Source organism: Eschscholzia californica, unplaced genomic scaffold (genome assembly GCF_041429995.1).
Source record: "Eschscholzia californica isolate CP2 unplaced genomic scaffold, dmEscCali1.0.p SCAF_4, whole genome shotgun sequence".
Taxonomy (NCBI): domain Eukaryota; kingdom Viridiplantae; phylum Streptophyta; class Magnoliopsida; order Ranunculales; family Papaveraceae; genus Eschscholzia; species Eschscholzia californica.
This window is the reverse complement of record NW_028238461.1, coordinates 20,286,972-20,310,979: the sequence shown is the minus strand read 5'-3', so window position 1 is coordinate 20,310,979 and position 24,008 is coordinate 20,286,972. Positions and strand designations below refer to the sequence as shown.

General features: G+C 34.8%; 1 protein-coding gene and 5 long non-coding RNA genes across 7 annotated transcripts; 4 read left to right on the top strand and 2 right to left on the bottom strand.

Annotated features, from left to right (window-relative positions):
- The first annotated feature begins 1,030 nt into the window (after positions 1 to 1,030).
- LOC147543535 (uncharacterized) lies at positions 1,031 to 2,899 on the top strand. Its single transcript, XR_015223933.1, has 4 exons — positions 1,031 to 1,115; positions 1,253 to 1,994; positions 2,628 to 2,725; positions 2,843 to 2,899. It is a non-coding gene; the product is annotated as an uncharacterized LOC147543535 (long non-coding RNA).
- Positions 2,900 to 6,119: 3,220 nt separating this feature from the next.
- On the top strand, positions 6,120 to 7,665 carry LOC147543534 (uncharacterized). The gene is made up of 3 exons (XR_015223648.1): positions 6,120 to 6,200; positions 6,819 to 6,919; positions 7,440 to 7,665. It is a non-coding gene; the product is annotated as an uncharacterized LOC147543534 (long non-coding RNA).
- A 1,602-nt stretch (positions 7,666 to 9,267) lies between these two features.
- On the top strand, positions 9,268 to 9,747 carry LOC147543533 (uncharacterized). Its single transcript, XM_086635457.1, has one exon. It carries the CDS (start codon positions 9,268 to 9,270, stop codon positions 9,745 to 9,747), a length of 480 nt encoding a protein of 159 aa, XP_086491583.1.
- A 2,733-nt stretch (positions 9,748 to 12,480) lies between these two features.
- Positions 12,481 to 14,446, bottom strand: LOC147543532 (uncharacterized). Of its 2 annotated transcripts, none has more exons than XR_015224285.1 (4): positions 14,328 to 14,446; positions 13,749 to 13,823; positions 13,430 to 13,506; positions 12,481 to 12,955 (listed from the first exon to the last, which is right to left on the bottom strand). It is a non-coding gene; the product is annotated as an uncharacterized LOC147543532 (long non-coding RNA). The 2 variants fall into 2 exon arrangements; XR_015224284.1 differs by having other exon boundaries at positions 13,430 to 13,500.
- Positions 14,447 to 15,741: 1,295 nt separating this feature from the next.
- LOC147543531 (uncharacterized) lies at positions 15,742 to 16,860 on the top strand. Its single transcript, XR_015223968.1, has 3 exons — positions 15,742 to 15,879; positions 16,016 to 16,072; positions 16,360 to 16,860. It is a non-coding gene; the product is annotated as an uncharacterized LOC147543531 (long non-coding RNA).
- A 3,222-nt stretch (positions 16,861 to 20,082) lies between these two features.
- On the bottom strand, positions 20,083 to 23,774 carry LOC147543530 (uncharacterized). Its single transcript, XR_015224283.1, has 8 exons — positions 23,714 to 23,774; positions 23,139 to 23,233; positions 22,970 to 23,028; positions 22,545 to 22,625; positions 21,378 to 21,844; positions 21,118 to 21,176; positions 20,661 to 20,732; positions 20,083 to 20,156 (listed from the first exon to the last, which is right to left on the bottom strand). It is a non-coding gene; the product is annotated as an uncharacterized LOC147543530 (long non-coding RNA).
- Between the last annotated feature and the right edge of the window lie 234 nt (positions 23,775 to 24,008).

Sequence of the window (24,008 nt, the reverse complement as noted above, 5' to 3'; positions counted from 1 at the left end):
GTCCGTGAGTCTGTTCTTCAAGAACAGACCACTCCAGCGAAGGTCTCCCTTCGCCGGAGTAATTTTAGAGAGAGTTGAAGAGAGAAAAAAAAAATATTTAGTTTGAAGGTCGCCGCCCGGAAATTTGACCGGTCGGCGACCTCTGCCGGAGAAGGTGATGAGGTGGCGTAACAAATGATGTGGCGTGAGTTGGCAGAGAGAGAAAACATGATGGAGGAGAGAGAGTGACGGTGTTATAACGGAAGGGAGCCATATGGGTATTTCTCGTAAAGTAGGGGGTCAGGCGGGAAGTTGGTCACAAAGTTGGGGGCCATTAGGGAAATAACCCTAAATAAATTAATTGGAATTGAAAAACATATAAGTGAATACTATCTACTTTGTACATTGTAATATGTATTCAATCTCATGAGTTTCAGAGTTGTTCAAAACCAATAAAACACTTGTTTCTTAGAATCCACAAATGTTGGCAATGGAGTTAGATAGATTGACAACATCTTTCCAGAAAATCGAAACTAGAGGTCTTACCCCTCAACGCGGAGATTCGTCTTATCACTGAGTGATCGTTCTTGTGTCCTGGTTTTAGACTTAACTAATCGACACCACGAATTTCAGTTAGAGTCACACAATGTCTCTGTTGTACAACTCATATATAAGATCACGTGTCTCTTCATTGGTTAACCATAAATAGTTATGGGATATTTTAAACGCTAATCTATTATATAAAACGCAAAGTTTTTTGCTGACTAGGACAAACTCGGAGACAAATCTGGTCATTCGTTGGAATTTTGATACATTTTTTACCTTCAGATCTATTACCCACCTTGGTTTACTGACCCACTAAAAGAGGTGACTAAACCCTTTAATCTGGTCAGTTATCTCTCCTAGCGCCTTTTTTTGCCTTCCCTTCCCGCGTTACACCACGTTCCAACATTGATGAAGGAAATTGATGAAGAAATTGATGACCAAAACTGATGAAATTGATGACAAAAACTGATGAAATTGATGACAAAAACTGATGAAATTGATGACAAAAACTGATGAAATTGATGACAAAAACTGATGAAGACCATAACTCCAAATCGATTTCAGCCTTACAACCACCAATTTGTTTTCAGGTTCTGGTATTTAGGGTTTTATAATGGTTTTCCAAAACTCCAAATCGATTTCAGCCTCACAACCACCAATTTCTTTTCAGGTTCAGGTATTTTGGGTTTTGTAATGGTTTTTTATTGTTTGTTCTTTTCAATTTTAGGTGTTTATGGGTGATGAAATTGATGACCAACACAGACGAAGACCAAAACTGATGAAGAAATGGTTTAGGGTTTTGAAATTGAAATGGTTTTTGATTGTTTTTTCTTTTCAATTTCGTAATGGTTTTTATTGTTTGTTCTTTTCAATTTCAGGTGCTTATGGGTGATGAAATTGATGACCAATTGATGAAGAAATGGTTTTTGATTGAAAGGGTTTATGTTCTTTTCAATTTCGTAATGGTTTTTTGTTGTTTGTTCTTTTCAATTTCAGGTGTTTATGGGTGATGAAATTGATGAACAACTGATGAAGAAATGGTTTTTGATTGAAATTGTTTAGGGTTTTGAAATTTAAATGGTTTTTGATTGTTTTTCTATTCATTTTCAGGTGTTTATGAAATTGAAATGGTTTTGTAATGGTTTTTTATTGTTTTTTCACATTCATCGTATGCTTTGTTAGATGATAACCTACTCGCGTTACAGTCTCTCCATCTCACCTTTGGTGCGTTACAGTTTTCCTCTCTTCAAGCGTTACAAACCCATTATCTCTTCCTTCAATATCAAAACAGAAGAATCTTCATTATGTCTTTAGGTTTTTTGCTGTTACAAAATCGTCATAGTAGAAACTCATGCCCAAATATTCAGGTCCGAAATCTTCATGCCCTAAAAGACCAAGGTCATCCTTTCGGTGAGAAGCTCTTTCCCCTAAATCATCGAAGAAATCTTCATGACAGAAATCTTCTCAAGGTAATTTTCGTCTCCCTCTCTATAAATCATTTGTGTTTTACAGGTTAACTTCAACAGTTGTATTTGAGGTATTCATCACTCTTTCCTTCTCCAATTTGTTCATATTGTTTTATTTTACTTCTATGGTTTCCATGAGTAGGGGTTTCCTAAAATTCTTAGCTTCTTAGTTGGGAAGTGTTGTTTCTGTATTCGATTTGCATAAGTTACAGAAGTTCATGTGCCAGATTCTTTTCTCTGTAGTCTATTGTATCAATGCATATGAACGTTGTTTGTTATAAAGATTCGTTGTTAATTTTTGACTTTGCTGAAGCAGTAGATAAATATGAAATTTTTGTCAACACAAAATCATATATAAGGGAGAAGAGGTGACTACAGATGATTAAAACTTTTTTGTTTATATGCTTTCTTTACTGTGTACTTAGTCAAATTTCATAGTAGATGACATTGTAAGTAATGTCTTAAAAGGTATAGAGCATTATGAGCTTCCTTGCACTACAGATGAATTCATTTTTGAAATTAACCCAACGTTCTCCAAACAGTAATAATTTGAGATATTCCATTTTCGAAGAAAAAACTTACAGTCTATTGTTCTTTAAACTTTGCTAACAAGAGGTATCACATGTTATGTTCTAGGTGAGCAAATATTATAGGTCTTTCAGGTGCTCACTGGTTAATCATGGAGTTCCAATCTCACTGTCTACAAAATTCTCACGGGGAAGCGACTATCACAGGTCTTTCTGGATGAGCAAATATCACACTCTTTCATGCTATACTTATCTGATCTCTTTATTTGTTGTTAAGTTTTAACCAACTTGATTTTAATTTCGCGATTTTTTTGTGCATTTCAGAAACATCAAGTAGTGTGAACCCTAATTGTTCGTTGAAAATCTTTAAGCAATGCAGACTATTATGGGTATTCGACCCATATGATCAACCGGTCAACCGGGCACCATTATAGTCGACCCAAGTCGACCCATGCACGCATGCAAGATCTCAACCGGCCTCACCAAAGATCACAACAACCTTAGCTATCTTAGATTTGATGTATCTTTATGTATCTTCACCTTGTGCTTATCTAATGTATACCTATATATATATACATCATTATGTAACCCTAAATATACAGAGAAATATAATTGAATTTAAATCTCTACTCTGTTAAACCGATTACTCTAGCTTCTCCCCTCCCGGTTTCTCCATTGCAATCGTGAGATCACTCACTTCACACAGACGTTGTATATTTCAGGTACTTCAATTCTATTGCTCTATTCCGAATGAAAACAAGTTACGACACTTAAACTTAGATTTAGTGTGGTATTCATTTTCATTGCTTAATCTTGATATATGTTTGAGATTTTCTCTAATGTAGAGGATTATTCGATCTATATGTCGTTGTTTATCATTTTTGTGTCCAAATATCATAGATCTATATTCTCCTTTTGTTATATTCTTATTCTGTATTTTTTCTATGAAATTTTGCCTGCACTGTTGAAGTGCGTACGTAGACGGTAGATCATAAGTTATAAGTTATTTTGAGTTGGATTTAAGGGATTTCTATGAAGTTGGTTTTCGAATTTAAAAATAAAATTAGTGAGCACATCCTATGAGTTAGTTACAATTTTTCTGTCTTCTCAATACTTGATGTTTGACTTTTAAATTTAGAATTCATGCTATAATAGGAAATTGGGAATCTATTTATAATTTTTGACATGAGAGGTTTGTTATAGTTTAAGTTGATGTTAGCCATTTTATTATGCATTTTCAGAACATCATGTATTGTTAGCTCCATTTGTTCGATGAAAATCCTCAATCAATCTAGATTTTTGTATTTTCCAGGTACTCGCATAATTTTGCTATTTGTTAATTATTCAAAAGAATTTTTTATGCGTAATGTTTAATTTTTTTTACAACTAACTATTAGGATGCTAGGTCGTGGTTGTCTGCCTACAGATGTCATTCTATTTTGGTTCTTTTGTGCCATTGGCAATGGTTTACATTAAAGTTTGATGTATACCCTTAGTCTAACTTATGTACTGTGGTTAATTAGGGAGTATGCCTCGACAAGAGAAAGGCTATCTGCTAGAACTTTAGCTTATATACATAGTGTTAGTGTGGATTCGACTAGGTTATGATAGCTTGGGCGAAGGGAGAAATATCTCGATCAAGTGGTAAACTTTCTCCTAATTTTCAGTTAAATTACACAAACCAGATCGAATATTTCGTTTGTTACATTATATGGTTATGTATGATGTGCAGGTTATATTATTTGATGGGCTTATGATGGATAATCTACTAAAGTGTTCAACTATTCTAGAAGGTGATTTCATAGAGTTAGAAGATTTGCATTTGCATCTTGTGGGATCGAATCTTTAGGTTTGAAGCAGAACATCAACAAATTCAATTAAGCAACAAATTGAGATTCTGAATTGGTTAATTTGACAAAGTTATTACTTATAACTTCCCATTACACAGATATAAAGTAGAAGATAATATCAATCAATGGGAGTAACTACGTTAAGTGAAGAAAATAAGAACTTCTGAAGAATTTACGTCCAATTTTTCAGTTTTCTTTCGACAAAGAAGAAATGGCAAGACTGCACATTAAAAAGGTAACTAACTACTTGCTCTACCTCAAGTCATCAATTTCAGGATTATTAAGAATTTCATGATAAAAATGGTATAGCTGTGAAAACTTATATCGGTTTGTCCACTTTAATAGCCACGAGCTACAAATGTAGTTGTAGTAGGCCGTTGATTAGATTCAACGAGACATAAGACTAAAACTTGATGTTGTAAAGACATTCCGACTTCAACTATATCATTTCAGACTTGATTGCATTAAAACTTTGGTCCATTTTCTTTCATGAGCAAACAATTGGTTTCTCTAATTTGTTTTGTTTTTTAGTTGAGATGAAGCATTTTGTGAGAGAGAAAGAACTCGGATTCTATCAACGTTTACTTGTTAGAACAAATCTAGATGCCATCACTGCTCAATCACTATTGCAGGTACTTTCAAAAATGCTGAAGCATCTCTCTCTTTCTAAATATCAAAACGTATGTCATAAGTTCTTTCGATCTTGAAGTTCTATTTACTATCTATGTAGAAATTAAATAACTTTCATATTGCTTCTCAATTCTTGACAAAATCGTTGCAAGTTTAGTAAATTGCCGATTTTACTCGCCTACAAATTGAAATTCACTGCTTTAAGCATATATGCATCATCTGCGTGAAATGATGATTTTCAAAATCCGACTAAAAAATTAGATCAAAATCCAATCAATGCGAACAACAACAGAGACAAGATTGATGAGGAAGCAACTATAGTTGATGCTGCTTCTGCTGCGAAATAGTATAATAATGTTGCAATCCGTGGCCATAAGAAATAGTTGATGCATGTAGTATTTCCATATAATTTACAATATTTAGCCTACTCAATGAGTCACTTTAATGGTTCGTCGTTATACGATTCAAGTGTAAGAGATGAATTGCGCAGTCACGAAAATTTTTAGAATGGTGATTTTAGGTGTTAGATTGATTTTGATTTTAATACCCTATGTTGTGATAAAAGCACGTACCCGTGCCCTACGGGCACGGGCTATATCTAGCCCGTGTTGTGAAACAAATCAAGCCATTCGTTGCATTTTCTATTAAATCTTGGCCCTTTGATTTATTACCTCCCTAAAAAAAATGAAAATCCATTCACCCACTCAATCCATGAAAGTAAAGGAGACACTGAATCTGAGCTGTCAGAAAAGAGAAACCTTTCATATGCTTTGCGGCCACCATTAGATTTGTTTGATGTGCGTTTATATCTTCCCTCTTCAGTGCCTTCGCGCTTTTTATCTTCCCTTAACAGCTTCATGGGTTATTATTCGCGCGTTACAATCTTCTTCACATAATAAAAATCGCCCAAAATCTTCATGGCTGAATCTCCACCTTCATATCTCCACATCAATTTATACTCATAAAAACAACCATACCCACATCCTTCCCCCAAATTGTCACAGATCACAATCTTCTTCTTCACCTTCAATTTAGGTCAACTGAAGAAATTTACCAATAATCTCTTTATAAAACCATTGTCTCCTCCAGATTCAATTGTGAATCAACTTTTATTATTCAACAGGTGTATTTCTATCTTCTATCCTTTCGGTTCAGCTCCAGCAGGTAGAATCTTCTTCACGGTTAAAGGTAATATTTTATAGGTAAGTTGGGTTTAAATTATTAATTTTACTGGTAAATTGGTTTGAAATATTGATTTTATAGGTAAGGTAATATTTATGAACTTGAGTTTTGTAACTTTCATCTTTGTTTTGATTTTCTATCCCTCTTTCTAAATCCTCTAATTAATAGTACATCTTAAGAGATGAACACATTTCAGTAATAGGTATTACAATCACTTTTTCTTTTTCTCTCTTTATATCTTTTGTTCTTTACATGTTTGTGGTTTTAGTTTTGACTCAAAGATATCTAATTTTGTTTTCTCATCTCTATTAGGTTTGTGATTTCGTACATCAACTGTTTGATAGAAGGTCCTGTGATTTCTGTAATTGCCTTATAACTGTTCGATAAAATCTCTAACTTCAAATTGATACAGTTCAAGACTTTCTATGGCAATTTTATGCACTCGTGCATTTTTCTACCATCTTCGAGTTTGAATGAACCGGTATATTAACGAACAATCATAAAAGGATTGAGAATACGATTTATGGTTTCTGTTCTTTATTCGTTTTCTTATTTCATGAAGCTATAAGTTCTTATTATATTATTATTTTTCACTTCTTTTCTATCCTTACATAACCATTGTGTATTTAACTGCCCAGGACATTAAAGAATCATGGTCGACTCTATGCCAGCTCTTCAGTGATGCGAATGCAACAATTATCGGTCTTTAATAGGGGATGAGCTGGAAAAACTTTTCTTTGTAAGTACATCTCTTACCCAAACTGTTGGCTCATTGTTTCCTGTGTCAAGTTTTTTAGCAGTGAATCAATATTTTTTGCTTATGTTTGATATATTATTCGAAGTTGATGTGGCTGCTTGCTAGATTGTTCCAATTATCGCTCTATCATCTTGTGTAATATGGTGATGTTTCGTATTATCTTAAGTCTGGTAAATATGGGTATAAAGTGATTGTAATGATGTTTCTGCTTCTAGATGAGTATTAGTTGATGTGTGAACTGTTTTTCGGGATTAGAAATTTCGGTGTCGTAAAAGTGCACTTTTGGTAAGGAAGATATAAAGTATAAAATAGCTGGATTAGTACGGTTGTCAGAATAATCTCAAAGATCAAAATGACCTGAAAGAATAGTATTTATGTGTTTAAGGACAAAATAGTCTAACGATTTCAAATTCAATCTCTGATAACTAACTTCTCTTTATACAATTAAGTAACTAACAAATTAGCTTTTTGATTTGAATTTAATTACTTGTTCTTTTCTCAGATCTTCAGCTCGGATATAATTTGAAGCTAGCCATATTGTCTCCATATGTTTCATCTCAGTTTCGTTAATGGGTAACTTCCTTCCATATTTGTACTTCAATTATTTTGTAGACTCAACTGAAGTTGGACTCTAAATCGTGAGGTATCTTCATTATTTGGGTGTTCAAAATATTTAGATCCATATTATATGTCAGAATGTCTTAACTTTCAGGTTTAAGGTATTAACTTGAAACTTCTCTATAAGGTGATAGTATTTTTAGTTTTGAAGCCTCGTGAAATATAACTGGTTCATGCTCTCAAATTCATAATCATAAATTTGTTATTGTACCCTTTTATGTTTAGCCGATGAATATGTGGTGTGGGACATATCTCTCGTGGTCGAGTACATAATAGTGGTTTGTGTTTGTTAAGGTTCAGAATACACCTACAAGTTTTGTTATGGAAAGTGACTCACAAGAAACTCTCACCTTGGACAAGCTTTGAGCTAGCGTCAAGGTGCAACTTCGATTTCCATTTATATTTTGCGTAGAAAAGTTATGGTGTCCTCGTGTTAATTTCTATATGGTCCAATTATAGAAGATTTGGAACTCTATTGACTGTTGCAGGAATTTGCTACTAAAGCTCCTGGTTTTGGATGAATTAAATATGCAGGATTTGTTATTAATTTATATGTTCATAAACAGTTCTCTCCAAACTAATTTCATCTTTAACACAGTTTCTCGGCTTTGCAAACAAGTGGGTGGCTAAACAATTTAAAACTTTGGTGGCGGTTCATCCCAGTCTAGGGAATTTAGGAATCATTTGCTTATGGTCCAAAGAAATCAAAATTCTAATAATGGAAGGATGCTCTGGGTTTTCCGAAACTGCAGGGCATTTACAAATTGGATTTTCTTTCATTAATCTCTAGCATGTTTACTTCAGCTAGAATGGGAGTCATAACTCTTAATCCACTAAATTACTGTTCAATTTTCCTTTAGCTGTTCAATTTTCCTTTAGCTGTTCATTTTACTCAATCTCAGGGTTATTGTTTTTGCTTTTTAAGCAATGTGTAATTAGTCTTCAGTTAATAGTTTTGTCAAGCTTTCAGCTCAAGCTTTATTCTTTATTCAGCTCGTACGCAAAATAAGATGGTTTATCTATCGATTTCGTTTCATGTTAGAAGCACTATCCATAAATTTCAAGTTTGGTTTTCGTGTCCGTGTCCTAAATAACTCATTGAGAAAGTATTACCGTGCCGGAGGCACGGGCTATAACTAGTTTACTTACAAAGCATAAGAGGACATAAATTTCAACAATTGTATAACTTTAGCCTCGAAGTCAAATAAGTAGTGACCTATACAAACATTTTTTGGGCATCTTGTAAAGGAACTAATTGCCCAAGTTCCAGTTTTCAAGTCTCAACAGATAGTATTTCTTTTATTAATCCAGAAAATACACACTCAAAAATAAAGACTAATCCGTATAGTAAGGGAAATATGTTCTTTATCTCTTATCTTGGTACCAAAATTTTCAACCCTCTGAGATCATCTCTTATTCCCAATCTCAAATCCATGCAGTATATTAAGGAAAAAAATAAGAAGCTTGATTTTGATTTTAAGTTGGAGATTTCAGTTGTAACGGCTCCACAAATTCCAACTTTAACCTAATTATAAATTCAAAAAAATTGTGCATTATATCTAAAGGGGCATTCATGTCATTACCCAAGGGCTTAGTGCTCCCCATTTCTTCCTCCTTTCCCTATAAATTGTTCTCTATTCTTTACATTTTACAACAAGAAAAGAGAAGAACAAGAAGCTTAATCACATATTATAAGCTCCAAGTTTCTAACCATGGCCAAAACTACTCCTACATTCCATGTCATGATCATTTCCTTTCTTTTTCTTGTAGGCAATGCACCTCTATCTTTAGGGCTTATATTCAATGGAAAATCGATCTCCACCGTTAATATTGGTGGTATTGTGTGCTGCATGACTCAAAACTTACCACTTAACCAACCACCGAAGGTGGTACCTGGAGCTCCGGTCGATTTAATCTGCAGAAGTGGCACGACGGAATCACTAGTAAAGACGGTTACTACCAATACTGCGGGAGCTTACTTGTTTGTCCTAAATCTACTTGACACTATACTTTTCGACCCAAATTCGTGTTATATTAGGGCTCATATAGCTTCTACTACATGTGTACTACCATTGCCTAATGCTGTCCTTAAATCACCTGTGGTGGTGCTTAATGTGGTTGAAGCTTTGCTCTCTGGCTTACTTGGAAACTTACTTATTTGTTATGCTGGACCAGGTTACTTGGTAGGTTAAGCAAATATGCTTGCCCATGTTTCAAAGTTTTGCTTTTAATAAAGCCTTATATGAAAAGGCTCTACTTGCGTTGTAATAAATTGGCAAACAAACTAGATGTAATCTACGCGTGTAGTTTGTGTAAGTTCCTATAGATTTTGGACTAAAAGTCAAGTACGATATGTTTGTAAGGTGAGCCTATGAATCCTTATAGTTGTGTACTAATATGTCTTTTCTTTTTCGAAACTAACACGGCAAGTAAGCCATCTTCTGAACCACAGTTGGTAATATCTAAATTTAATGATAGGTTGCAATGACGACAAAGTTAGCAATTGAGTTATTTACCGGGATTGTGTATATACCGTCAGCGATACAAAGATTTACCAAGTAATTATCCATACGCATAGAGGACCTATTGAGGCATAGGCAAGTTGTGTTATGACATAAGCACCGGCTCGTAATAGTAGCTAAAAAACTTCACTATTTTTAGTGTCAAGAGCTCTCAGTGCCCATCCGTGCAATTTTCACTACCTCCGGTACTACATCATGTACGATTCAAGAAGCAGATTCTTTAAGGCGAAAATTAAAGGCCATATTGTTAATTAATTCGAATAAGATGTGGGATATAGAACTGTATAGGCATTATCTTTTGGAAATATCGTTAATATCATTTATAAAGAATTAAAAATTAAAAAGAACATCGTGATTTTACATCGCATGACATAGACCACGAAGGATGAGACAAACACAAACTATCATATAAATAACCCTAAAGGCCGCTGAAACTAATCCTTAAAGATTATAGTTATTACAAATGTTAGAGGTTGCAGAAGTGACCTCCCTTCCTCTACCACCAAATTGATGATGTTAAAAAGTGGTTTTTCTGGGTTATCTTTTGATGGTCGAGATCTAAGAAAGGGAATGGATCATCTTTTTTTTCTTACCATTTTATTTGAAGGGGTCCTACGGAAAAAAGAGCACACCTCAAAATAGTGAATTTATGAAACTATTAGATCTTTTATACCGGGATCCATCTTTGTGACACCTTTTTGTCTTACGAGAAAATTAGATCATAAAAAAAACTAGTTTAGAACTGCTACGATCAGAGTTGAAATTTTCTTGTTTGATTAATGAAACAAAATCAACAAAAAACAAATAAGACACTCCAACACTAAAGTCAGTGAGGTGTTTCTTGCAGTGTAAATGAATGAATTCAAAGTCTGAGTTTAGAATTGTACCTCTCTCCCTTTTTAGGACAAACTTGATAAGCTTATACATGTTTAGATGATTTGTAATGGTGTCCGGCTGAAATGATGTGGTGGTAAGGCACCGGTCTTGATGATAGCCATATGTCGGTGGTCGTTTGTAGGATTCAAGGCAGAGTTGGGCGCAGGGGCAGAACTGACTTCAGGCAGAGTTGAGCTCAGGGTCAGAGCTAACTTCAGGCAGAGCTGAGCTTAAAGTGTCAAGAAGACTTTTGCACCTCCGATGTTCTTTAGTCCTTTCTATGTCCACTTAGTTTGTTTTCCCTTGCAAACAAAAGATGAAAAATCATAGTTCTTCTTCTCTCTTTGTTTAAATTTCTTCTCTTTTTTTGTCTATTTATCTTCGGTTGCTTGTCTTCTTTGTCGATTACTGTACGGGCCAAAATACGGCACAGGAGCGCCCCTAGAAATTCACGATTAATGGGCCTACACTGCGACCAAGCCCATGATTTAATGGTTAATGGGTCCGACCCATTTATCTTCGGGCACCCTGAAGCAACACAAACACATCTAGCCCTGGATAAAAAGGTCAGTCCTCACCTCTTCAGCAGACCTCACTCCGTATATTCGTTGGGAGACGTTACAGTCATTCAAGATGACAATATCCCGAATATACCCGTTGAAGGGTTACAATATATGTATTAATGGTGACAACTCCATGCGTTACCACATCGAAGACGACAACTCACTGCCAGGTGATAGTCTACCACGAACACTATAAAATAACTGAGAAGAAGATGATACAGATCATCCAAGAACAGACTAATACATCTGGTTATCGACTAATACATCTGACATTCGCATAACATTACGTTCGATTACTTAATTTCCTGGCAATCAACTCACATCTTACTTTCTCTCTCATGTAGTTCCACTTTATCACACAGTCCGGCTTCATCTCTCTCATCCAAATATTGTTACCGTCTTACATCAAGATACGACCTTATCAACTACTGTTCATAGAGGGTACAGGTACTTATTACCTTTCACGGAATGACCGGCCTTATCAAGTGCATTCATCAAGGTACAGGACCTTATCAAGTACATTCACCGAGGTACAGGATCTTACCAAGTATAAGATCTTATCAAATACAGTACCTTATCAAGTACAGGATCTTGAGGAAAGATCTATTTTCTCTCTCTCCTGACAACCTGACAACTACGTGATCAAGGGTTTGACTACTTTATCAACAAAGGTTTGCTTACTTTATCTCTCCTAGAGGTCAGACTCTTCTCACATCACCCACATAATTATTTAAAGGTCAGACCCTTAAAGCTTTTCACTTATTCACAGCACATACCCCCAAACAAGGCAAACCTCACCAGGGCTGCCTTATTCAAGGACATACCTCATAGGTTGTTGTCACATTATCTCTCTACGCAAGCCAGTCTACCCGTAGACATTGAGTTCCGGCCACAGTCGTCCCATACTCCAATCACCCCCCTCTACGGTAACATTTCAAGGATAATATTCATGTACGAGGGTGTAACCCGTGCCCGTAGGGCACGGACAGTATTTCAAATGATATGCAAGGTTGTGTTTTCTCTTTCGAATTAACATAACAAATTGACAGCAAACATAGGTAAAAAGAAAAGTCGTGTTCTATTAAATAGTTGCATCGATGCAACAATTAGTAACAACCCATCTCTTAATATTTTTTTCCATATGGAATTTAAAGTTTAAAATGCACCTTCAGGAATAAGTTCAAAACTAATTTAAGTAAGAAAAGAAGTCAAAATCAATTCGTCAATCTCCTTCTCATTGTGGGGGACACTGAACCTTCCGGGCACCACTATGCATATTATCGAGCTTGGTTCCTCATCTATTCTTCGATGTTCACAACTTCCCAAGAGTTGGTCTTAATGAGCGGTTACCTACCGTACGACAGGTCAACACAAACTTAGAGTGATTCTTCTGCGAAAACACAAATAATATATCTCCAGACTCTAGTAATCGTCTCATTCTGCAAACAAACAAACAAAAAGAAATTCAGACCATTGCTAGAACCCACATTGTACATTTGAAATCCAGTTGCAGACATGAGTTGAGTCAAACCTGATCTCAAAATAGTTATTCTTTATCTGACAGTCTGAATAAAAGCTCATAAAATTGAATGCGTCGAATAACAGAAAAATTGATTACATACATCAAGCATATCGAACATTTGTTTTATGGTGCTTCTTTACCACCTATTGTCCATGTAAGCAGTGAACTTATCGAGATAGCCAACTCATCTTAAGCGAAGTTTTCTTTTTAGGGTCATGTTAAGCTAGAATAGATTGACATCTAAGGTCATTGGAATGCTATTACACTTTCCATTCATCATTCACGTTCTTCTTATGAAAATTGTTTAAATTTCTAAAAAAGAAAACCTACATATCATAAACGAAAAGACAATGTAAATGAAGATCCAATAGTTGAAACCAAGTATGCTTACAATCAGTTTCACATTTGCAATAGTGTGGAGGAGTATTCTCGAACATGGTCACAGGTTCATTGGAGCTTTATCTGTCTCTTATAGAACACGCAATAACCATTTAGAAGAAAAAAATTTAATGATTGAAAGATAACTTGAAAAGAGGCTATACCCTACTACTGAAGCCACTTAAATTAATTAAGTTTAGTATTCATTAACGTATTGAGTTTTTGCAATGGAGATTGAAGTTGAGAACTGAGATACTGGCAGAACTAAGATACTGGCAGAACTCTGTGCAAAGTTAAGAACCTAAAATCTATTTGAAACCAAGTATACTTACAATCAATTTCACATTTGTAATAGTATGGAGGAGTGTTCTCGAACATGGATACATACTCATTGGAGCTTTATCTACCTGTAATAGAAAGTGCACTAACCATTTAGAAGAAAAACATCTAATGATTGAAAGATAATTCGAAGATGGACTATCCCCTACTACTGAAATCACTTGTTTTGGCACAGTTAACACAGTCTTTACAAAAATAAAATAGTTTCTAAAGCAATTAGTGCATGCGTTGTGTTAATGGTTCGTAGACGTATTAATACCTCACAAATATAAACACGAAATACCCTTCATGTGTTGTCTCTACCTATTTCCAACATATGCACTATCTTAACAAATGACAACCCTAAGTGAAACAAATGAAAACAAATCAAATCCCTAAAGTGACCTGCGACGACGATATGAATTGATATCCAAATATGAATACCCTTTAATTACCATTAATCCAGCTTTTGGAAGTTTGGAAATGATAAGCAATTCTATATCATTATTTACTGAATTCATTTGAAGAGATTTAACCTAAAAACACAATTGAACACCTAAACTACAGTTATGTGGCTCAGTCTAAGAACATACCCGTCAGTGTTTTGTTCTTCGCAGTAATTTCGAAAGCTAAGATAAACATTCTTAAACCTATTTGCACCTACACTGTAAACCCAAATAAAATCAATCACAATTATCAAAATTTACAGTATAAAACACTGAAAAATATCTATATAATAAGGGAGGAGGGTATCTTTCCCCCTCCTCCCAAGGGTCAAGATTTACCCTCACAAGTTTATATTAGAGGGTTCTGATTTGTTTTATAAAAATTGAACGGATTGGATTTAGATTACAAACCATCAAAGGGACAAAAATGAAGAGGGAAAGACAAAGCATCTTTGCAAAGATTCTCTTTTTGAAATTTGGTTCCCCCAAATATCTCCTTCTCCCTCTCAGTTTGAAACGCACCTCTCTAGCTTTCTCCCGCAACCCCCTTTCTCTTTCTTCTCTTTCTCAACATTTCATCCTCCCTCTCAAACAGAAAAGTTCCTCTTCAAATAGAAAAGTTCACTCTCTCAGTCTCTGCTACCCTCTTTGAACTCATTTCACATTAAATTAGTTTAGGGTTTTCATGTAGAATTATCTAATAGTGAAGTTTTTCTTCTCATTTTCAGTTTTATTCTTTATCCAAGCACGGTTTCAGCAAAATAAGGTAATAGTCACTGAACTTTGGCTTCACTACTTGAGAAACTAGACTAATTTGGTTATTGGTTATGCTATTATTATTATTACTTTCAGAATCATTGTTTCTGTTTTTGAATTGAGAATTTGTAATAGAACTTGCAACAAAAATTCTTTCTTTGTTTGCTCCTGAAGTGATAAATTTGTAATATTACTGTTAAACGAAAACCCTAAATTAGTAATTGGTTTTGGATAATTTGAAGTTTGTGTTTTTATTACTGGTATAATTAGGCCTCATTCAAAGTCATAATTAAGTCTTACTGTTACATTTGTTTTGCCTAATTTGGCGTCATTTCGGATTCGCTGCTAAATTTGGCGTCAATTAGATAATATTTGGATGAAGCCCTAAGTTGAGTTTTATGATTTCTTATTTAGATTTGTTCTTTTTGCTTGATCATGTCAGTTATATATAATCAGTTTTCTGCCGATACTGACGCATGATAAAGTAGCTTCTCCTAGGCGAATATATCAAACACAAATTTTTGTTTGAAGGTTTATGGCTTTATTCATTAAGGGTGTTGCTACATGTAGCTAGCTATGTAGGAACCTTTCGTAGACTTTCATGAGTCCATCAAAATTGTCCTTGGCATAGACTCTATTCGTTTCAGATGGGTTGAGAGTCGATGTATTTGTTTTCTGATAACTTCTTTATTTCTTGCCTTACATATGTTAGAAATCACTCACTTCTAATTCACTACAATAGAGGGAAAGTACATAATAGACATTTGTTTGTTTTAATTATTCAAATGCCGACATTATGTGCCATTCTATTATGTTCTGAATCTCAGGTTGTGTGGTTGGTTGCTTAAGAAAGTTACATATTTTCTCTTTTTGATGAGTATTGCAGGTTTACTGCGGCCATGTAATCGATTTTGCAAGACAAAAATAAACGAATAGGCTGCAGGTTTGGTTCCTTTCCTTCTCGATGTTTGTATAAAAAAAATAGTTTAATGGGTAGTCTCGCAAACTTATCTGTTATCTCTAACGGCCTTGGTTGCTTAAGAAAGTTACATATCTTCTCTTTTTGATGAGTATCACAGGTTTACTGCGGCCATGTAATCGATTTTGCAAGACAAAAATAAACGAATAGGCTGCAGGTTTGGTTCCTTTCCTTCTCGATGTTTGTATTGAAAAAAAATAGTCTAATGGGTAGTCTCGCAAACTTATCTCTAACGGCCTAGATTTGTTTTCCCGAAATTAGGTGACTCTCATTTAGAGTACACACCATCAAGGGTTTAAATGAAAAGAAAATGAAGAAATCATCTTTGAACAAATGCCTTTTTTATAAACACCCTATTGCAGGGATTGTGATCTTCTCATGACTCTCTAACATAGGTTTTCTCTCCCTCTCTTTCTCTGTCTTTTCATTCTCTCTCTCAAGCAGGTTCTCTCTTCCTTTCTCAAAGTCGATTAGCAACCATTCGGAGTTCATTTTTGGGATTTCATATGGAGGGTTTCATCATTTTACAACAATTCGAGGTCTTTGTAGTTTGATTCGTTCTGTTCTTCATTCTAATTGTTGTTAGTTAATTATCAGTTTGGTGTTGTTATATCGCAAACTTAAACTGTTTCCTTTTGTTAATTTACAGCTTCTTCAAAACATCTAACGATCTTATATAGGTGTTGCTCATCAGATTAGTCTGCTAGGGTGAGTAATTTCTTATACTCCGACTTTGCTTACTGATTGTATCTGCCTCTTTATCAAGTGTCGAGACTTTGTTGATGAAGTTTGGTCGACCAAGTAACTCATTCTCTAATTTTTCCTAGGAAACTCCTTCTCTTTGTTGCTCTATGTTCGTCTCTATGTCTCTCTCTCTCTCACACACACGCACGCGCACACAACACACACATTCCTCCCTCTTTCTCTTTCTCTTTCTCTCTCTCTCTCTCTCTTTGTTGTTCGATTTACACCATTGTTGTTATTGGCAGTGGTAAGCTTTGCTACTCATGAGTCTCACAAATCAGATATGTTAATGCTAAGCCCTTCCATTCCTTCAGGTTCTCAAGGTTGCTTCCACCAGTCTTCGTTGCTAATTCCACTGTTTGATTTCCTGACATCAATTATCCTTTTCACTGCGGGTAATTTGATTGTAAACTAATTTCTAAGGAGTGAATTCGAAATTTATATTGTTAGGTCTGGATTTTCTACTGTCAAGACCTATGATTGAACCACACTTTTGTAATTTAGAAATTCTTACTTCTAATAACAACTACACCACTATGGCTACAGATAATATAATGCCAACTGACCTACCAAATATTACTTTGGCATTGGTTTAATGATATTCATAGCTAGATTTAAGTTATACCTTTTAATGGTTTAATGTTATGATCCATCGTTAGAATTAAGTTATACCTTTTAATATTGTTTCCAGTCGGTCATTTTCAGCTAAAAATAATAGGTTAAACTTTGATTATATATTTTGTAGTCCTAAAATGGTTTGCTAATGCTAACTCACTGGCACCCTCAGAATTTAATACCACAACGTATAGATTTAACCTCAGATAGAAAGGAAACTATTATGGTTTGTTAGCCTTAAAATTTTTTGCTGTCACTAGCATACTTATGTGAATTGACTTAGACTAGCATAGAAAAAGGTTACTTGAAGCCAATGAGGCTCCACCAGCGAGTTCATTCACGTTTGTCTGTAGAAAAGGTGTTTCGACATTGCCATAACATTTTTGTCCCTGAGATCACATAAGCTCCCAAAGACCATTCGTGATGAGGAATTTTTTTCTCCTTGGTATTATTAAAATTAGTAACAATATGAATGTGCAGATTCATTCAATGCGATAAATGATGAGGGATGACGATGTATCAGAGACCATTCGTGAGGTGAAAGCTATACATACATTTCCCTGTGGAGTTTCCTGACTCTTTGACTCCAAAGTAGTGCAAGGCACCAGAGACTGTAAGCAGGTAATACGTGTTTCATTAGGTTATTTGGCAGTAATGTTGTCAGTGAAGCCTTATTTTTTAAGAACAAATTATGTTCGTGGCTGAAGGTTATTGACTGACGCATTTATGGTGTTCCGAACTTTGTTCTTCATTTTACTTTAATCGACTTTACTGATGAGGATATCTCTTGCAACACTTCCATTTATTTTTCATGGGTTGGTCGAGTTTTCATGAATATTCAACATGGTGATACATTAAAATTTGGTTATTTCTCTTCGCTACATACCTATTTGGTTGGTGCAAGGGTTGCATCGAGTCTGGTAGGGACTATGCTTGGCTACTACCCGGTAAGAGTTTTGCCTCAAAAACTGCAATTGCCTCAGTTAACTCTACATTTTTACCGTCCTTCTAACTGTTTTTGTTTACCTCTTATTTGATGCCACCAATCTGTAACTCTCTTGAACTTGGGTATCCAGAAATAGGATACATAGTTCGTGCTAATGGATATCAAGTATAATCCATGATAAATTTGTTTATATGGTTTTTAGTTTGAAGATGAAAGAGATATGTGTGGAGAACCATCCATTGCACAAATATAGATGAAAAGGTAGGCTTAAAGTTCCTCTAACATCCTTGAATTTAGCAAAAGATGTGAACTTCTTTCTCTAACTATGTGTAGGCAACTCAAGCGGATGTGTTAAACTCTTCTTATAATCAATACATGGAGAAGTTTGCAACTTCTACTTATAAACTTTTTTCTGTTAGATTAAACTCTCTCTTTCTTTTCTTAGATTCAACTATCATGTTTGTTAGATTAAAGTCTCTACTCTTTCTTTAGATTAGTTTTCTTTATTTGTGAATTAGATGAATTAATAAATTGCGTACAGGTGAGTGATGATTGAGTAAATTGTGAACGTTTGTGTTAGCTTACGAGGGTGTAACCCGTGCCCGTAGGGCACGGACAATATTTCAAATGATATGCAAGGTTGTGTTTTCTCTTTCGAATTAACATAACAAATTGACAGCAAACATAGGTAAAAAGAAAAGTCGTGTTCTATTAAATAGTTGCATCGATGCAACAATTAGTAACAACCCATCTCTTAATATTTTTTTCCATATGGAATTTAAAGTTTAAAATGCACCTTCAGGAATAAGTTCAAAACTAATTTAAGTAAGAAAAGAAGTCAAAATCAATTCGTCAATCTCCTTCTCATTGTGGGGGACACTGAACCTTCCGGGCACCACTATGCATATTATCGAGCTTGGTTCCTCATCTATTCTTCGATGTTCACAACTTCCCAAGAGTTGGTCTTAATGAGCGGTTACCTACCGTACGACAGGTCAACACAAACTTAGAGTGATTCTTCTGCGAAAACACAAATAATATATCTCCAGACTCTAGTAATCGTCTCATTCTGCAAACAAACAAACAAAAAGAAATTCAGACCATTGCTAGAACCCACATTGTACATTTGAAATCCAGTTGCAGACATGAGTTGAGTCAAACCTGATCTCAAAATAGTTATTCTTTATCTGACAGTCTGAATAAAAGCTCATAAAATTGAATGCGTCGAATAACAGAAAAATTGATTACATACATCAAGCATATCGAACATTTGTTTTATGGTGCTTCTTTACCACCTATTGTCCATGTAAGCAGTGAACTTATCGAGATAGCCAACTCATCTTAAGCGAAGTTTTCTTTTTAGGGTGATGTTAAGCTAGAATAGATTGACATCTAAGGTCATTGGAATGCTATTACACTTTCCATTCATCATTCACGTTCTTCTTATGAAAATTGTTTAAATTTCTAAAAAAGAAAACCTACATATCATAAACGAAAAGACAATGTAAATGAAGATCCAATAGTTGAAACCAAGTATGCTTACAATCAGTTTCACATTTGCAATAGTGTGGAGGAGTATTCTCGAACATGGTCACAGGTTCATTGGAGCTTTATCTGTCTCTTATAGAACACGCAATAACCATTTAGAAGAAAAAAATTTAATGATTGAAAGATAACTTGAAAAGAGGCTATACCCTACTACTGAAGCCACTTAAATTAATTAAGTTTAGTATTCATTAAAGTATTGAGTTTTTGCAATGGAGATTGAAGTTGAGAACTGAGATACTGGCAGAACTAAGATACTGGCAGAACTCTGTGCAAAGTTAAGAACCTAAAATCTATTTGAAACCAAGTATACTTACATCAATTTCACATTTGTAATAGTATGGAGGAGTGTTCTCGAACATGGATACATACTCATTGGAGCTTTATCTACCTGTAATAGAAAGTGCACTAACCATTTAGAAGAAAAACATCTAATGATTGAAAGATAATTCGAAGATGGACTATCCCCTACTACTGAAATCACTTGTTTTGGCACAGTTAACACAGTCTTTACAAAAATAAAATAGTTTCTAAAGCAATTAGTGCATGCGTTGTGTTAATGGTTCGTAGACGTATTAATACCTCACAAATATAAACACGAAATACCCTTCATGTGTTGTCTCTACCTATTTCCAACATATGCACTATCTTAACAAATGACAACCCTAAGTGAAACAAATGAAAACAAATCAAATCCCTAAAGTGACCTGCGACGACGATATGAATTGATATCCAAATATGAATACCCTTTAATTACCATTAATCCAGCTTTTGGAAGTTTGGAAATGATAAGCAATTCTATATCATTATTTACTGAATTCATTTGAAGAGATTTAACCTAAAAACACAATTGAACACCTAAACTACAGTTATGTGGCTCAGTCTAAGAACATACCCGTCAGTGTTTTGTTCTTCGCAGTAATTTCGAAAGCTAAGATAAACATTCTTAAACCTATTTGCACCTACACTGTAAACCCAAATAAAATCAATCACAATTATCAAAATTTACAGTATAAAACACTGAAAAATATAAGCTAACACAAACGTTCACAATTTACTCAATCATCACTCACCTGTACGCAATTTATTAATTCATCTAATTCACAAATAAAGAAAACTAATCTAAAGAAAGAGTAGAGACTTTAATCTAACAAACATGATAGTTGAATCTAAGAAAAGAAAGAGAGAGTTTAATCTAACAGAAAAAGTTTATAAGTAGAAGTTGCAAACTTCTCCATGTATTGATTATAAGAAGAGTTTAACACATCCGCTTGAGTTGCCTACACATAGTTAGAGAAAGAAGTTCACATCTTTTGCTAAATTCAAGGATGTTAGAGGAACTTTAAGCCTACCTTTTCATCTATATTTGTGCAATGGATGGTTCTCCACACATATCTCTTTCATCTTCAAACTAAAAACCATATAAACAAATTTATCATGGATTATACTTGATATCCATTAGCACGAACTATGTATCCTATTTCTGGATACCCAAGTTCAAGAGAGTTACAGATTGGTGGCATCAAATAAGAGGTAAACAAAAACAGTTAGAAGGACGGTAAAAATGTAGAGTTAACTGAGGCAATTGCAGTTTTTGAGGCAAAACTCTTACCGGGTAGTAGCCAAGCATAGTCCCTACCAGACTCGATGCAACCCTTGCACCAACCAAATAGGTATGTAGCGAAGAGAAATAACCAAATTTTAATGTATCACCATGTTGAATATTCATGAAAACTCGACCAACCCATGAAAAATAAATGGAAGTGTTGCAAGAGATATCCTCATCAGTAAAGTCGATTAAAGTAAAATGAAGAACAAAGTTCGGAACACCATAAATGCGTCAGTCAATAACCTTCAGCCACGAACATAATTTGTTCTTAAAAAATAAGGCTTCACTGACAACATTACTGCCAAATAACCTAATGAAACACGTATTACCTGCTTACAGTCTCTGGTGCCTTGCACTACTTTGGAGTCAAAGAGTCAGGAAACTCCACAGGGAAATGTATGTATAGCTTTCACCTCACGAATGGTCTCTGATACATCGTCATCCCTCATCATTTATCGCATTGAATGAATCTGCACATTCATATTGTTACTAATTTTAATAATACCAAGGAGAAAAAAATTCCTCATCACGAATGGTCTTTGGGAGCTTATGTGATCTCAGGGACAAAAATGTTATGGCAATGTCGAAACACCTTTTCTACAGACAAACGTGAATGAACTCGCTGGTGGAGCCTCATTGGCTTCAAGTAACCTTTTTCTATGCTAGTCTAAGTCAATTCACATAAGTATGCTAGTGACAGCAAAAAATTTTAAGGCTAACAAACCATAATAGTTTCCTTTCTATCTGAGGTTAAATCTATACGTTGTGGTATTAAATTCTGAGGGTGCCAGTGAGTTAGCATTAGCAAACCATTTTAGGACTACAAAATATATAATCAAAGTTTAACCTATTATTTTTAGCTGAAAATGACCGACTGGAAACAATATTAAAAGGTATAACTTAATTCTAACGATGGATCATAACATTAAACCATTAAAAGGTATAACTTAAATCTAGCTATGAATATCATTAAACCAATGCCAAAGTAATATTTGGTAGGTCAGTTGGCATTATATTATCTGTAGCCATAGTGGTGTAGTTGTTATTAGAAGTAAGAATTTCTAAATTACAAAAGTGTGGTTCAATCATAGGTCTTGACAGTAGAAAATCCAGACCTAACAATATAAATTTCGAATTCACTCCTTAGAAATTAGTTTACAATCAAATTACCTGCAGTGAAAAGGATAATTGATGTCAGGAAATCAAACAGTGGAATTAGCAACGAAGACTGGTGGAAGCAACCTTGAGAACCTGAAGGAATGGAAGGGCTTAGCATTAACATATCTGATTTGTGAGACTCATGAGTAGCAAAGCTTACCACTGCCAATAACAACAATGGTGTAAATCGAACAACAAAGAGAGAGAGAGAGAGAGAAAGAGAAAGAGGGAGGAATGTGTGTGTTGTGTGCGCGTGCGTGTGTGTGAGAGAGAGAGAGACATAGAGACGAACATAGAGCAACAAAGAGAAGGAGTTTCCTAGGAAAAATTAGAGAATGAGTTACTTGGTCGACCAAACTTCATCAACAAAGTCTCGACACTTGATAAAGAGGCAGATACAATCAGTAAGCAAAGTCGGAGTATAAGAAATTACTCACCCTAGCAGACTAATCTGATGAACAACACCTATATAAGATCGTTAGATGTTTTGAAGAAGCTGTAAATTAACAAAAGGAAACAGTTTAAGTTTGCGATATAACAACACCAAACTGATAATTAACTAACAACAATTAGAATGAAGAACAGAACGAATCTAACTACAAAGACCTCGAATTGTTGTAAAATGATGAAACCCTCCATATGAAATCCCAAAAATGAACTCCGAATGGTTGCAAATCGACTTTGAGAAAGGAAGAGAGAACCTGCTTGAGAGAGAGAATGAAAAGACAGAGAAAGAGAGGGAGAGAAAACCTATGTTAGAGAGTCATGAGAAGATCACAATCCCTGCAATAGGGTGTTTATAAAAAAGGCATTTGTTCAAAGATGATTTCTTCATTTTCTTTTCATTTAAACCCTTGATGGTGTGTACTCTAAATGAGAGTCACCTAATTTCGGGAAAACAAATCTAGGCCGTTAGAGATAAGTTTGCGAGACTACCCATTAGACTATTTTTTTTCAATACAAACATCGAGAAGGAAAGGAACCAAACCTGCAGCCTATTCGTTTATTTTTGTCTTGCAAAATCGATTACATGGCTGCAGTAAACCTGTGATACTCATCAAAAAGAGAAGATATGTAACTTTCTTAAGCAACCAAGGCCGTTAGAGATAACAGATAAGTTTGCGAGACTACCCATTAAACTATTTTTTTTATACAAACATCGAGAAGGAAAGGAACCAAACCTGCAACCTATTCGTTTATTTTTGTCTTGCAAAATCGATTACATGGCCGCAGTAAACCTGCAATACTCATCAAAAAGAGAAAATATGTAACTTTCTTAAGCAACCAACCACACAACCTGAGATTCAGAACATAATAGAATGGCACATAATGTCGGCATTTGAATAATTAAAACAAACAAATGTCTATTATGTACTTTCCCTCTATTGTAGTGAATTAGAAGTGAGTGATTTCTAACATATGTAAGGCAAGAAATAAAGAAGTTATCAGAAAACAAATACATCGACTCTCAACCCA

Excerpts from the sequence above, each read along its gene's own strand:
- LOC147543533 (XM_086635457.1), top strand. The coding sequence starts at position 9,268 with ATGGCCAAAACTACTCCTACATTCCATGTCATGATCATTTCCTTTCTT.